The 16,176-nt window shown below is 47.9% G+C and overlaps 1 protein-coding gene across 1 annotated transcript in view; it reads right to left on the bottom strand.

Moving 5' to 3' along the window:
• Positions 1–479: 479 nt before the first annotated feature.
• LOC102469385 (myeloid cell surface antigen CD33) overlaps positions 480–16,176 on the bottom strand; it is a 29,583-nt gene continuing 13,886 nt past the window's right edge. Inside the window, exons 6-9 of the mRNA XM_027770366.1 lie at positions 6,460–6,959; positions 4,407–4,509; positions 3,986–4,067; positions 480–974 (exon numbers count right to left, since the gene is read on the bottom strand). Of these exons, the coding sequence (XP_027626167.1) occupies positions 804–974; positions 3,986–4,067; positions 4,407–4,509; positions 6,460–6,959 (856 nt within the window). The 3' untranslated portion in view covers positions 480–803. The remainder of the gene's footprint in view (positions 975–3,985; positions 4,068–4,406; positions 4,510–6,459; positions 6,960–16,176) is intronic.

Genomic DNA, 16,176 nt, shown 5'->3' with positions numbered 1-16,176 from the left:
GCAGTGGCAGAGTGAAATCGTTGCAACGGACACCCTATGGCTTGCAAAACCTGAAATATTTACTATCTGGCCTATAGGGGGTGGTGGTGGGAAGCCATCCTTCTAACCAGGGAATGTCATAGTTGGGGAATTAGGGAAGTATTTTGACTGTGATCCGCTCTGAGTTTTAGAACATCCTGTAGATACTAGTATGCGTTTTTACCCATAGCAGGACATAAAGGATTTGGAAAACCCGAGTAGGAGACAGTTGGGACAGAAAGGGGAGATTCAGGAGTGGAGAGAGATGATGGACGGCAAGCCCGGGAAGCCACACATAGCAGGGTTTTGAGCAGTGGGGAGACTGGCAGGTGGCTGACACTGTTTCTGGGACTGGACACCCTGAGCCTCTGACCAAATGTCACCAAAGTCTTCCTGTTTATGGGAAAGGAAACCAGACTTTCAGTATGCACCCAACTCAGTTACACACCGGGACTTGTGCCGGGCCTTCCATAGGTACCTTTATTTAATCCTCTCCGTAGCCCTAAGATGTGGTACTTCTTACACCCATTAAAGAGCAGAAAACCAAGACGTGGAGGGGAACGTGGCTCACTCGATGTCGTTCTCTCAGTAAACAAAAGAGCAAATTCGACCCCAGGTCTCTCTGGTTGTGAAGTCTAAGATGATTTCAATGTGGCAGGAAACACGTGGGGTGCTTGACAGAGCCATTGTCCATGGAATGGGGACATTTCATCTCCAAGCATGGGCCTCTGAGCCCAGCTGCTGGAAAGAGGGCTCTGGGTGTAACCAGTGCTCCTGTCGGTTGCTCACTGGGTCCTGATCTCCGAGTATTCGGTGCTGGTGCCCTCCTGGGGCGTCATCCCATGAAAACTGAGGGAGGCATAATGGAGCTCCTGCTCCATGTCCAAGGTGGGGGAGGCCTCTGAAGAGCTTGGGGGTTCAGAGAGACCATGTAATTTGTACTCTTGCTGATGTCCCTGCATGGAGAGAAAAGAAGGGGGTCAGAGCAGAGCAGTGGGTGTGGAGAGTGGGAGATGGCAGCGAGGGTCCATGAAGTGCTCTGGATTCTGACAGGACATTGGTTCACTTTTCCTGTCATCAGCTGTTTCCTGAGGCGCCACTTACTCAGTTACCCAACAGCTGCCACACTGCCTGGTGGACTTTCGATTCTAGTGACCACTCATACAAACTTATTGGGAAATACTATTCTTTTACTCTTTCTACAGACAGGAAAGCTAAGTCTTAGAGAAGTTAATTACTTCCTAGAGTCACACTTCTCTCTTGTTCTCTCTTTTTATTTCCCTATAGATTACAGGAGCTCACCAGAGAGGAACAGAGAGGAAGGGGAAGTGAGAACTCAGCCCCCAGGGCTAATGGCCATGCCACGGTCCCTTCTCCTCTTGGAGTTGGGGACATGCATACACACGTGTCTGATGTGATTTTTAAGCCACCAGGTTCAGGACTTGAACTGCGGAGTCGACCAGGTGGAAACCCAGTGCCTTAACCACTCTGCCACCTGCTGGCCCTTCACACTTTTGATCCTGAACTCAACCCCAGAACTGAGTCCTCCTTTGTGCCAGGGGCTGGATACCCAGGAAGGGAGCAAAGTGGAGGTGGGCCGTGACCTCCAGTATGGGAGGGATATGTCTGGCGAGCGCACGTGCCCTAAAGCGAAAGCCTCTCCAAAGAAAGAGAGAAGTTAGCTACTTCCTAGAGTCACCCTTCTCTCTCGCTCTCTCTTCCCCCACCCGTAGATTATACGACCTCACTAGAAAGAAATAGAGAGGGAGGGGAAGTGAGAACTCAGCCCCCAGGGCTAATGGCCATGCCACGATCCCGTTTCCTCTTGGAGTTTGGGACATGGATACACACGTGTCTGGTGTGATTTTTAAGCCACCAGGTTCAGGACTTGAACTGCGGAGTCGACCAGGTGGAAACCCAGTGCCTTAACCACTCTGCCACCTGCTGGCCCTTCACACTTTTGATCCTGAACTCAACCCCAGAACTGAGTCCTTCTTTGTGCCAGGGGCTGGATACACAGGAAGGGAGCAAAGCGGAGGTGGGCCGTGACCTCCAGTGTGGGAGGGATGAGAGACTAGGGGAAGGAGCAGTAGGTTAATTTCTCCAGCAATGACATGATGAACATTCAGGGGCTCTCTTGGGAAGAGGGAGGTTTTATAGCCACGTTTCAAGACAAGTGACCCTGTTAATGCAGGATTTTAAAATGCGTGTTGGATCTAAAGATCTCTCCTGTTTCTTCCCAGTTGCACGGACCCAAGATGCCTACCCTCGCTGATCCCTCTGTCATATTTCCCCTGTAGCTGTCCAGGGTTCCTCCATCACCTCCTTTAAGTCACCCAAATGCAGTGTCTCACAGAGGACTTCCTCTTTCCTTCCTTGAGTCCAACCTGTTAACCTCTCCCCCGACAATGCTTCCTAGCCCCGAGTGTATTTTTCTTCCTCGTCACTTCTTACTCTCTAATATATTGGGTTGTCAGGAAAGTCGTGACACATATTTGCATAGAAAAATCCGTCAGGACTTTTCCGATGACCCGATATTTTATTTTATTTGTTTATTATTATTTGATTTTCTATATGGTATATGTACTCACCAGAGAGAAAGAGAGGGGTGGGGCGAGAGAGAAAGCAAGTCACCAGATCCAGGATTCGAACCGCAGTCAGTCTTGTGGGAGTGCAACGCCTTAATCACCATGCCCCGTGCCGGCCCCACCACTCTCTCCCCTTATTCTGTGCTGAGCCCTGGCCCATCTGGACATCTTCTCCCACCAGGCTCCCAGCTCTGCGTTCGTCGAGATCGGCGGTCGAGATCGGCGGTGATGCCACTGAGTCACCCTCACGTGGTGGTTCCACGGGCTCTCCCAGACTTGCCAGCACCTGAGACGGATGGCCTTCCCTCCCCCTTGAAGCGCCGTCTCCCTCAGCCAGCGGGAGCCGGCCTGCACTCCGGCCGTCCTTCCCCTTCCCAGTGTTCCTGTGCTTTCTCCGCATCTCCCTGACCCAAGTGTAGGAGAGTCCGGGCTGTGCCTTACCCTGAGGCCGACTGGAGAAGCCTCACATGTGAAACCAGGGCCGGCGACAAGGACGGCCTTCTAGGCAGGCAGTGCAGGTGGCTGCCCGGGAGAGACTGTGGCGGGGACTCATGCAGGAAGGGGTCAGAGGGGCTCGGCTCAGAGGGAGGGCTGTGTGCAGCGTGTTCAGGGGAAGCACGGCCACGCTCCGTTCATGTGCGGCAGAGGAATGCGCTGAGAGGCTGGGGGGCCATAGGGCCAGTCTCTGCTGGGGAGTGGGGACAGGAGTGCCCTCGGCGAGGAGGAGAGGCCAGCAGGAGCGAGGTCGGGAGTGCGCTAAACGTGTTCTGATGGGTGGATCCAGGGCTCTCCTCCACCCTGGCCAGTCTGCCCGCCCAGAGGCTACACGGTTCCGGCGCTGGAACGGCCTGGTCTTCACGTGCACGCGGTCCTTCGTACGCAGCCGGACACAGCGAAGGCCACAGCCCAGCCACTTCTTTCACGGCACCTTCCAGTCCAGGCCACTGTCCTCCTGCCCTAAACCTCGGGGCCAGGCACCTGGAGCGAGCCCTGCTGACCGCGCCTGCCGATCCGGGTCCCCGGTCCCACACCTGCTTAGCCTGCTTGCTGTCTCCCCAGTCCCTCCTGAGGGCCACCAGAAAGGCCCGCGCCCACCTTTCCCCACTCCCTCTGCCTCCTGACTGAGCCCGTGCTTCCCCGGGTGTCCCTGCATGGTGCCACGTGCCCCCTCTGGGACTGCGAGTGAACTGTCTTGCCCATGGCACCTGCCCCCTGATCTGGCCTGGCCACACCCGAGTAATAGCACGACCTGCATTACAAACCCAGAGGGAAGTGACAAGCTTAGTTCTGGACTTGCCGAATGGAGTATGGCTGTGGGCAGCCTCGGGGAGGTGCCCGGAGGGCAGCCTGGGTTCCAGGGTCCTGCCCAGGTCACTCACCAGGCAGGCTGGCCCATCAGCAGGGTGGCTGTCACTCACGCCCACCGCTCTGCCGGCTGCTTTCTTCCTGTGGGTCTTCACTCTGACGGGAGACACAGGGCCTTTGAGCCTGGTGTGTCCAACCGTGGGGGTCACAGTCATGACCCTGCATGAGTGACTGGCAGGTGGAGGGTGGGACTAGCCCAGGAGACTGCCTGACGAGACTCTGTAACAAGGTCCTCTGTGCCCTGTTTCCCAGACGTTTGAGTTCTCGGCCTGGGGACAGACCCGTGCCGGGCCCAGCAGCTACAGGCCTGTTCTCCACACCACCGCACCTGCCCTCGCTCCAGGTCCTCATGACACCCGCCGCCACCTCCGCCCTCCCAAGACCAGTCCCTCTTCTCCACCTCTGGCCGTCACCTGACCCGGAGCCAATACTCACATGAAGAAGATGAGACAGAGGCCGACGGCAAGCAGGGCCGTGACCCCGGCTCCCCCGACGGCCCCCAGAGCCACTCCTGTTCCTCTGCTTGTCCCTTGGTCCCCTGCAGACAGGAGAGGCCAGGATGAACGCTCACCCTGATAAACAGACCTGGTCCTCTCCAGCATGTAGCATGTAGAGGGGGCCGCCCCTCACGTCTGAAATGGGGCTCAGCCCTAGGTCCTCCGATCCTCATCCAGAACTGAGGGACGAGGGACACCGTCCACCTGGCACCTCTGCAGCCCTTCCGACTGCTTCCCAGCAAACTCCATGTCAGAAGGACCTGGGCTCCTCCCCTTCCTAGACCCAGGCTTGGCTCAGTGGGACTCCAGGGAGAGACAGAGACTGAGACAGAGCAGCAGGGGACACTGACTGACCCATTCCTCTTCCCTCCAGGGAGGGTTTCTGAGTCTCCCGTCATGGCCCCCACTGGCCCCATCACTCAGGGCCAAAGGTGGTCCTTTTCATTCAGGCTGAGGCAGGGAGGCGGTTCGTGGCTGTTCAGGACAGACCCTCACGCTCTCCTGTCACAGCCCGGCCATGCCTTCCAGGATCCCAGCACCCACAGCTGGCATGTGTCCCTGGGCCTGACCTGTCAACAGTTTGTTGATCGTCATTGTGAGAGCCATCCCTGTCCACCGAGGTGACCCGATACCATTACCATGGAGGCAGAGCAGAGGAACGAGCACTGAAGTATGGGCAGGGTCAGGGCTACAGGCTGAGAGAGTGACAGTAAGAAAATGCCCCAAAGTGGAGCCAGCAGTTGACATGGTAGTTAAGATACTGGACTCCCACATGGCTGACCATGGTTTGAGTCCTGGACCTGGTGGCTTTCTTTCTCACTCCCTCTTTCTCTCTGGTGAGTGTAAGTGCTCTATAGTGAATTCAATTAATAATAATAAATAAATTTAAATAAATGTTATAATTCTTAAAATTAAACAAAGATGCCCCAAAGAGATGTTTGAGACAGTGCCACTATTCTATATGGCACCGTTAGGGTGGGCGTCGGCCATGACACTTTTCGCCAAGCCCGGTGGAGTGCACAGTGGAAGCGTGACTCACCCTCATGTACCCTGTGGACCTGAGCCCATGGTCTGTTAGTGGAGGCTCACCGGTGGGCGCCAGCACGCCCCCTGGTGTTGGAAACGGAGGCAGGGAGGTGAGAACTCTGTTCACTGGATTTTGCTGTGAACCAGAAGCTTCTCTAAGCGGCCTGGGCGGAATAGTGCTGAGCCCAGCCGCCTTCCCAGCACTGCTCCCCAAAGGAAAGGCGATATGAAATGTCCCCCGGGTGCCTGGAAGCTGGATGGAGGTGAGGAGTGTTATTTGGGAAGGGCAGGGAGGGAATTCTGAGCCACCTATAGACGTCGCCACCCAAATATCGGAGGTTGTGTGATAGGGGCTGCCTGTGAGTGACCACAGGGCTGTCCTGTAACCACCGGAACTCAACACCCAGGTGACCCCGAGTGCAGGAACACCTCACGGAGGGGGTTCACCTCTGCCTGTGCCGTCTACTTGGGGGTCCTCGATGGTTGGTTCTGAGGGGCAGCTAAGACAGGAAGAGGGGAGTCCCTCTTCAGTGGGAGCTGAGGATGCGTAGTAGATTTGCCCGCCCCTGGGTGGGACGCACAGCAGTACAACAGATATAGCTGTTTTCTTCCAGGGTGTCTACTCAGCCACCAAGCGTCCCCAGACCATGTTTTCCTGTCCCCCTGCACCTGTAGGGACCCAGATATCTGGGCTGGCACTGGCAGGGTTCACAGAGCTACACAGCTGCGTCCGTGTAACACCAGCTCCTGGGAGCTTCACCTGGCAAGTGCCTTTGGTGCCCAGATCCTGGGGCACTGGGGTGAGGGTGAGCCCTGAGGACTGGGCGATCCTGGGGCCCAGGGAGGTGGAGGCTCTGGTCCGGCCTAGCCTCAGCCAGACAGGTTTTACCCCAACCCCTCCCAGGATGGGCTCCAGCCCAGCCCAGCCCTGGCCCTGGTGGCCACCCCTGGGGCCCATGCCTCACCCGTCACGTGCAGAAAGAACTTATTACTGAAAGTCGTCTTCTTACATCTGCTCTCCACACGAAAAACGTACGAACCACTGTCCGACCTCCGCGCGTCTCTGATGCTCAGGGAGCAGTTGAGGGTTGTGGGGTCCCCAAGAACCTGGAATCGGCCCTGGGTGTCCTTTTGCACTGCTCGATTCTGGTCGTTGGTGGCCACTGGGGTGTCCCGATTTATATCAGCCCCGGCCCGAAACCAGTAGCCATAAGCAGGGAGTAGGTTTGAAGAGATGCCCCAGGAGGAGGAGAAGGAGCAGGGCACAGTGACGCACAGGCCCTCCTGCACTGTCACCGACTCAGGCACGTCCAGCCAGAATCTGTCATCCTGAGCCAGGGACCCTGTGGGGAAAGGAGGGTCAGCCCGGCCCTGCCCCCACCCGGGCTCTGCCCCCCCCCCTGCCCAAAGCGGGGTCAGCGGCAGCAGCGGAGGCCGCATCTCGGAGCTGAGGTCCCTGGGCTTCCTGTGTGAGCAGAGGGGAAGGCGACGGCAGGGGCAGGGCTGGGACCCACGGAAGCCGGGGAGGAGCTCCAGGCCTTGGCCTTAGACAAGAGGAAACTCAGAACCCAGGCATCTAACCTCGTTCCCGTTTGCACAGAGATGGCCCAACCCCATTGCCAGAGACACCAGAGACTCGCCCAGTGAGGAGAGGGAAGCCCCAAGACCACCCTGCCCCATCCCAGGCGCTCTCTGACCTGGAGCCTGGACCAGGACCAGAACCTCTGGGGAATACAGGGCAGGAATGTGCATGAGGGTCTAAGGTCCTCCCTCTCTGAGCTGCTGCTCTGTGCACCACTGTGTCCACCAGGGAGCTGGGCCCTCCTGGCCATGCCCTGGAGAGTCAGGGCTTCGTCTAGACCCATTGGGTGGTGGGTCCTGCAGGACATGGGATTCTGCAGGGTCTGAGTGAGTGTCTGGGACTCACAGGGGGAGGGTGTCTGGGCTGAGGTGGAGGCAGCAGCCGTCCATCCAGGGGTGCAGCAAGCCCAGGGAGCATCCATGTGCGGTGGGACCGGAGACGAGAGGGGCCACTGACCGTCTTTAACCTTGAGGTGCTGCCACCCACAGCCCGCATCTCTCCAATCGCGCACAGTCGGCTTCAGACCCGTGGTCACCGGGGACTTCGCCTGTGTCTAGGACCCTGGGCCTTTAAGCACTGGGGTGGGAACTTTCCGTCCTGGGCCCTAGCACACTGACGTGCATGCATTCCATGACGTGTCCCAGGAGAGCCACGTGACATCTTCATGTGAAGGGAGAGACCGTGGACCCCAGGAGCGGGTAGGAGCCTCCTCCCCATTCACACGTTATTCTGTGTGGGGCCGCGTACCCCCTGTTAAGGTCCCGCCCAGACAGACGAGCAGTTCGCACAGAAACACCTGCTTTTCGCCTGTCACTGAGGCGCCCAGACAGAGAGCAGTTCCGCAGAGAAACACCTGCTTTTCGCCTGTCACTGAGGATGGGCCATTTCCAAAGAACCCGAGTGCAAATTCGTGGGAAGCTGTGTGTTCGGCTCCCCGGATCTCCAGCTCAGCGCTGCCTCTAGGTCTGGCCCCATTCTCCTGGCGTCACGCCTTCAGGCTCTTTCACGTGCTCGGGCCTCACAGAACAGCGTCCCTTTCCGTCGTCATGGGAGGGACGCCAGGTTTCCGGTTCCCCTGTTTGCGCACCAACCGGCTCAGGCGCAGGGACATGGTTTCCGCGTTTTGGCGACAGAGGAGCAGAGCTGCTGTGAGCCTCGGCCCGCCGGCTTCTGTGTCAGCACGGTCGTCGTTTCGTTTGGGGAGTGTTCAGGAGCCGGCACTCGGTCACCATGGGAGGCGTGAGTTCCAATTTCTGCGACGTTGTCAGAGTGTTCTCCAAGGTGGCTGCAGCGTGGTGTGCCCCACGGCAGCGCACGTGAGCTCTGGCCGCTAAATCCTGGCCAGCACGCGCACGTACCAGGAGTTGTAAAAATTTCACTGTGGCCTTAATCTGTATCTTCTTTTACCTTTTTGCTTCCTTTTTTTTTAGCCCCTTCCACAGTAGAAAAGTTCTTGCTGTTATGATCCTCCAGCTTCAGCCTCCCAGCTGGAAAGAGAGGTGACATCACCACTGCCATTTTCTTTTTGTTGGACAGAGTCCTCCTTGGCTGTCCAGGCCAGCCTCCGGGGCTCCTGGCATAACCTGCGCTCACCGCTGCGCTGGGACTTTTGACGGGATCCAAGCTGGCCTCCAGGTGGCCAGCCTGCCGAGCCGGTGTCAGCCGCACACAGCAGCGTGCCTGGGCCGAGTCTGTAATATCGTAACGGGAGTGAGGGGGAACATGCTTTCCTGTGGTCCCTGCCATAGTCTTTAGTTTTTCTTTTTGGAAAAGTGGCTCTCCAAGTGTTTGGCTTCTTTTTGTTGTTGTTTTGGCTAAATATGCAATAAAACATGTGCCATTCGGAGCCAGCAGGAAACGTGATGACTAAGGCGTTGACTCCCACATGGCCAACCACAGATCGGAAACCGGGGAAAATGGGGCAGAGCTTTATGCATGCATGTTCTTAGCGCATTATTAAGATAGCATGAACAGAACGGCCACATTGCTTTCTGTAGCATGGTTCAAGTTCTGGCCCAGTGGCTGGGAAATCATGCCAGGAAGGCGTGTTTGCTTACCCAAGATTCTGAGATAGCGGACAAAAAGGGGTTGCAGGAGGAACCAACCACCACCCCCAGAGTGTAGCAACTGTCTGATTGCAGCCTCTCACCGGAGATGGAACGTCTGCACGTCCTCATCAACACTTGTCATTTCTTTTCTCTTTTTGTGATAACGGCTTTCATAATAGGTGTGAAGTGGTATCTCATTGTGGTTGGCCAGCTTTATTTTTCTTTTAGGTAATATATATTTCAGGTATACAACATGCTGTGCTCATATTACGGCCTTAATTTGCGTTTTCCTAATGATTGATTAGTGGTGCTGAGCATCGTTCCATGTGCTTATTGGCTATTCATGTATTTAAAGAGAAGTCATTCATGCATTTTGCCCAGTTTTAAATTGCTTGTTAGTTTGTTGTGACTGCTTTTTTTCTTTTTAAATAAAACCAGGCAGTTACTGTTTTCTTTTGAGAGTTGGCAATTGTTTTTTTTGAAAATTTTCATTTAACTTTATTTATTATTATTATTATCCAATTTGATCAGAGAGAGACAGAGAGAGGGGGAAAGTGAGAAAGCAAGCCACTAGGTCCAGGACTCGAACTGCATTGGCCATGTGGGAATCCAGCACCTTTAACCACCACGCCACCTGCTGGCCCTCAAGAGTCTGGCATGGTTCTGAATATGTCTTCATCAGCTGTAAATACTCAGGTATGTTTCCAGTCTATTCGGTCACCTTTTGTTCTCTTTTCTCTGTTTTACACACCCGCTCTGCATTTTCTTCTCTTTCTTCGTTTTCACCCATCGTTTAACTGCTTTATTTTCTATATTATAACGGCTTGAACTCATTGGATGGCATAAAATGTGTGAACAAGCATGGAATCACACATTTGCAGTTCGCCTCACTGGCAGGGAGTATTTTTTTTTCATTAATTAATTTTTCCACAAACATTTACTTTACATATCAAAAAAATTTAGCTCATACTCCATAGTTCTTGACAGTTAATAGCTTTAAACATTTCAAAGTACTGAATTTTAAAGGTAATGTTCAAAATATTTCTAATACTTTTGTTTGTGGCTCTATAACAACAGAGACAGTATGGTTTTAAATATTTTCAAGAAAATATTTACAGGTCAACTACTGAAATTATTGAAAAGCAAATGCCCAGCACACAAGTCATACATAAACCTTCTCAGTTCAGCCCTGTCTACCAAGTATTCTGTGATAAACCATCTGCTAGCAAAGATCAGTCTCTTTTTCTTCCTTCAAAGTCTTTCTCAAGATAATCCTCTGGTGTGGTTGCTCTTTTGCAATCTCTACTGATTACAATGCTGGGCTGAAAAGTCCAGGTTATTTTGTTACAAATTCTTTCATATTTCTTCTCTAATCCTCTCTGCCAGGCAGAACTATTTATGGTGCCAGGCCATCTTTCTAAGAGCTTCTGTTGACTTTCTTGAGTTCTACCTTAGTTCCGCAGTTTTCTGATTAATCTTCAGATGTGACACTTCAGTCAAAGGTCTGTCCACTAATAATTATTTCCAAGTTTTGATTCAATGCAGCAAGCATTATTGAACTTATGCAAATAACCCTTCTGCCACAAAATAAGAATATTCCCAAATCTTTCCCAAATCCAGAGGGTTCAGGAAGGAAGAAACGTTTGTTTCCATTTAAAGAAACAAACAAGAAAAATATTTTAACAAATGCTGAACCTATCAACAACTCAAAAGAAAGTAAAATGCTTAAATTGGGAAAACAAAGCGTAGTAAAAAAAATCAGTAATGTTTCACTCAAAAGTCATAGAATTCTATTTCGCTATTTCAGTCTTATGTTCGAATTCTCTTCTGCTAAGTATGCAGTGTTACTGTGGTCCAATCTTTCCATTTAAATCCTACACGTTAACATTCAATGTTATTATTGACATTTCTTGTCCCTAGAATTAAATTAGTCATTTTCTTGGTTGCCTTTTGTTCTCTTATTTCTGTTTGTGTCTTTAGTTTTCCTGGTAGAGCACTCCTTCCAGAACTTCTTGAAGAGTGAATCTGCTACTGGCAAATTCATTCAGGTCTTGTTTATCTGAGAATGTTTTTATCCTTTCTTTCCATATGAAGGATAATCTTGCTGGGTATAGTATTCTTGGTTGAAACTGTTTTTCACTTATCACTTTGAACACATTTTCCCATTCTTTCCTTGCTTGCATTGCTTCTGATGAGAGGTCTGAGGTTAGCCTGATTGGATAACCTTTGTAAGTAACCTGACGTTTCTCTCTTGCCAGTTTTAGTATCTTGTCTTTGTAGATTTTGCCGGTCTGACTATGATGTGCCTTGGACCTGCTCTACATTCTCAAAACATGTGTTGTCCATGAGGTGACCCACGAGTGCTTCAGGGGATACGAGGCAAAGCGATGATGATATGTTAGGGGTAAGGTCTACCTTGGATGGGGACATTGCAGGCTTCCAAATACCACATGGCAACACACTGGGCTAATTAATGGCACCCCAGCCACTCTGGTCTTACTTTCTAGAATGTGTAAATGTTATCTTCTGAATAAAAAGTCTTTGAGGGTGTGCTGATATGCGATCTCTACCAGTAGACATCTCTACCATATACATCTGAGCCTTAGATCCGGGTATATATGTCCTTCTGAGAGAGAAGGAGGAGGTAATTCGACACACAGGAAAGAGATGAAGTCATGTGAATACAAGGCAAAGACTGGGATGCTACAGGCAAGAGTTAGTCTCTGCAGGAAGTCTCTGGGGGGAGTATGCCCAGCAGACCACTGGATTTTGGCCCAGAAAAGTTCATTTCAGATTTCTGGTCTCCAGGAATATGAGAGAATAAATACTTTGGTTTTCAGGCAAAAGTTTGTCGTCACTTGTCACAGTGGTCATAGGAGTAGAATAGAGGAAGGAATTCCTTGTACACCTCTGGAATGTGGCAGAAAAAAAAAAAAAACTGAGAAGAGATTTTCTTCTCCAGATATATTTATCTTCTCCTCTGAAGTTGCTACAATTGAGTCTTCTTTTCATTGCCACCATTTCATTAAAACTGCTGCTGTAAGGGACCACCAAGCAGGTGGCATAGTGGTTAAAGTGCTGGATACTCCCTCATAGCTGGCCACAGTTCAAGTCTGGGACCTGACAGCTTGCTTTCTCATTTTCTCTCTCTCCTCTCTCTCTCTCTCTCATCTCTCTCTGTTAAAATAAATGAATGAATAAATAAAATAAAAAACAACAACAACAAAAAACTACTGCTTTTGGGGCCAGCAAGTGGCATGGTGGTTAAGGTGCTGGACTCCCACATGGTTGACTGCAATTCCAGTCCTGGATCTGGCCACTTGCTTTCTAATTTTACTTTCTCTGTCCTCTGTCTCTCTCTGGTCAAATTAAACAGTAAATATTAATGACAAATAAAATAAAACTAATAAATAACTTTATATAAAACTGCTGCTGTCAATTATCTCATACCATACATAAAAATCAATTCTAAACCAATTAAACATTACATGCTACACCTGAGATATTAAAATACTAAAAGAAAATAGAACAGAAAAGCTTCTTCGCATTGGTCTGGGTAATGATTTTTTTGGATATAACTAAATCATATAAATAGGATTAAATCAAGCCGAACGTTTTTCCAAAGCACAGAATTACAAACAACAGAGTGAAAAAAACAACCTACAGAATGTGATCAAAGTATTTGCAAACCACACATCTAGTAAGAGGTTAATACTCAAAATGTATAAAAATCTAAAGAAATCAATGATAAGAACGTAACTCAATGGCAAGAAAGCAAATAACCCATTTTGAAAAGGTACCAAAGACTTGAACAGACATTTCTCAAAAGAAGACATCTATGCTGGTAAGGCAGGGGTGAAGAAGGACGTCTCTTACACTGTTGGTGGGAATGTAAATTAGTACAGTCCCTTAGGAGAACAATATGGAGGTTTTTCAAGGACCTACAGATAAAAGTGTGGAGAGCAGCCAATCTAAAAAAAAAACATGGTGACCTTTAGACACCTGCAGTGAGCCTCATTAGCAATGACTATGAGAGCATTTGCATACAAAAAAACCCACTATCTGCCTGTTGTTGTCTGTTATTTTCCTATGGTTTTGTTATGGGTGAGAAAGGACTATATAGATTTAATTTTATTTTATAAAGTATGTCTTGTTTTTATAGATTTAAAGTTATATTAGTTAAAATATAAAGTTGAAACTGCTTTGTACTACTTTTTAATTTGTTTAAGTAAGAATAGTCTAATTTTTTTGTTGGTGATTTAATATATTTATTTTTTCATGTGGAATTAGTAAATTTATAAGGTTAGCTTTTGGGTTAATGTTCTTGTGTTATAATGGAAGCATTAGTATTAGTGTTTAAAAGTTTTTGAATTTTTTTGTATGTTTAGAGTATGTATTGGTTGGTTTTTTTAATAGTTTGTAGAAGATAGACTTGGTTTGTGGACTTAAATTTTTGTTGTTTTTTGGGTTTTGTGGTTAATAATTGTTTGGTAGCAGCATAAGTTGAGCTATGTGGTTGGATTTAAGAAGATGAATAATTTAAGAGGTAGAAGAAACTATAATTTGAATTTTTTGGAATAATTTGTATTTATTACATTAGGGATTATTATTAATTTTTAATGGCATTTCTGTATTAATTTTTACTATATTTTTTGGCCAAGTCCCATAAACTCCAGTAGGAACTGTTTGTGGACTCATTTTACGTGTTAATACTCTCTTGGAGGTGGGGATGAGATTTAGTCTTGTGCTATTTGGGGTTGTCTGATAGAGATATTTTATTGTGACCTGTCAGAAGCCTCTGACTGGGTTGATAGTTCTGTGTTTCTTGAGAGAATGTTGAATTTCCCTACTGTTTGACAAGGCCAGGGCCAGCCCTGTGTCTCATTTTTGAGGGGCTCTAGTAGCCTCTCATCTTTATTTGTTTGGGATTTATATTTATTAGCTTAATGTCTTTTTTTTTTTTTTTCTTGCATCTAGAATATACTTTGAAGACCTGTGTGGGTGCCAGTATTGGGTCTTTTGGTTTTTAAGCAGTATTTTTTTTTTATTGTTTTGGGTATTGACAATTATGTGTCATATGTCTTGGTCTGTTGTAATTGAAACAATTACTCTTTGATTTTTTTTAAAAATGTAGCTGTTGGGAACCAGCAGTTAGCGTAATGGCTATGTCGCTGGACTCCCACGTAGTCGAACGTGGTTTGTGTCCCGGACCCGGTGGCTTAAAACTCACGCTGGGCGTGTGTGCGTGCGTGCCCAAGATCCCAAGAGGAGAATGGAGGAGAAGGGATTGCGGCGTGACCATTCCTCCTGGGGGGTGATTTCTCGCTTTCTGTCTCTATGTCTCTCTCTGTCTGTCTGGCGAGAGCACGTACCCTATAGCGAAAACCTCTCCAAAAAAAAAAAATGTAGCTGCTAAAGACATATCTTGCGGGAACCAGCAGTTAGCGTAATGGGGGGGTGATTTCTCGCTTTCTGTCTCTATGTCTCTCTCTGTCTGTCTGGCGAGCGCACGCGCCCTACAATGAAAATCTCTCAAAAAAAAAAAAAAAGATATATCTTGCATTTGTGGTTTTTTGCTGTCTTGACAAAGTCTAATGAAATTATTTACTGTTCCTTTGTGTGTGTGTGTGTGTGTGTGTGTGTAGAGCAATAGCTGTTTTACAGGAGGCATTAGGATTTTAAAAGGCTGATTGTTTTAATAAAATTTGTCTTGTCTCTTGATTAGAGACCAGTTGTGATATGGTTTGTGTCAGGTAGGAAATAAAATTTTGAAATAACTTACTAGATTTTTGTTGTATACTAACCTAACTACTTGTCTTTCGATCTTGACTGGGAAGCTTTTTTTTATCATCTTAACCATATAATGTCGATCTATTGATATGTCTGTGGTGTATATTTAATTCATGTGTCTTTTCAGCCTGTTTCCCTGTTCTAGTTAACATTTTAAATATGATAGGTATTTTATGTTGTTGATATTTTGGTATTTTTTTAACTAGTTAGATTTTTACAAAAGATAATCTCCCAACAAGCATGTCTTGTCTAGCACTTGTCGATTATTAGGGGTAAATGTAGACTGAGTAGCTGATTTTAATACCACAATTGTATATGGTGACATGGAACCATATTGTTAACTAAAAACAAGCTGTTTTAAGTTTTTTCTTAGATTTTTAAAGGATTTGGGTTTATGTCAATGCTGGTTTTGTCTTGGATTTTTAAGATTGGGAGTCTCTATAACTGGGCATAATTTAAATTTTAAAGTTTGTTTTAGTTTAGTTTTGTTTGTTTGTTTTTGTCATGCATTGTAAAACTCTCTGGAGAGGAGTTAAAACGGGAGTTATTTTTTCTGTCCTAGCATCATTTGTTAGGTAAGTAGATTCAAACTGGGAAGCAGCAGGCCCCAGCAGGGGAGCACTAGGTCAAAGAGCAGTGGCTCTGTTCTCCTGCCCTGTAACTGTTATTGAATTTGTAATCTTAAGTCTGTCTAACTTTAAAAGACTGTCTTTTCTTTACTAGGTATTAATTTTCTGTTTTTTGTTTTTAGTTACAGACTCGAATTTCTTAGGTAGGAGAGAGGTATAGCCCTCTGAATTATTTGTCAGTGGGTTTTCTAATTCAGCCTTTTTTTTTTTTTTTTTTTTATTCTGGAGGTTTTTGTCTTAAGCACTCCGTAATTAAATTCCACAGGGAAAAGGTAAAAATAGGAATCTTGCTAGGACCCTCTGTTGTATATTGTTTTCTGATCTTGTTCTAGGTCTCTTCACAAACTGTTCCTCACTCTGGGAACCAAGGACATGTTTCCTACACACAATTTAGGAAATTATTTAACTGATACTAACTTTATTGGTCCTAACTTTTAACATATAAGACAACATTTGAACATACATACCTCTCTCTTTAGACAATTGTGTCCCATGTTTTATACCCAACAATAATTGAATCTACTCTTTCTCTTCCCCTATTATCTCTTTATTTTACTCTGATATCTCTTTCTCTTTATCTATATTCTTTATTGTATTCTATTACTTCTTTATTTTATTCAGTAATTTCTGGCC

Source organism: Tupaia chinensis, unplaced genomic scaffold (genome assembly GCF_000334495.1).
Source record: "Tupaia chinensis unplaced genomic scaffold, TupChi_1.0 Scaffold000129_1, whole genome shotgun sequence".
Lineage (NCBI taxonomy): Eukaryota > Metazoa > Chordata > Mammalia > Scandentia > Tupaiidae > Tupaia > Tupaia belangeri.
This window is presented reverse-complemented; position numbering and strand designations above follow the sequence as displayed.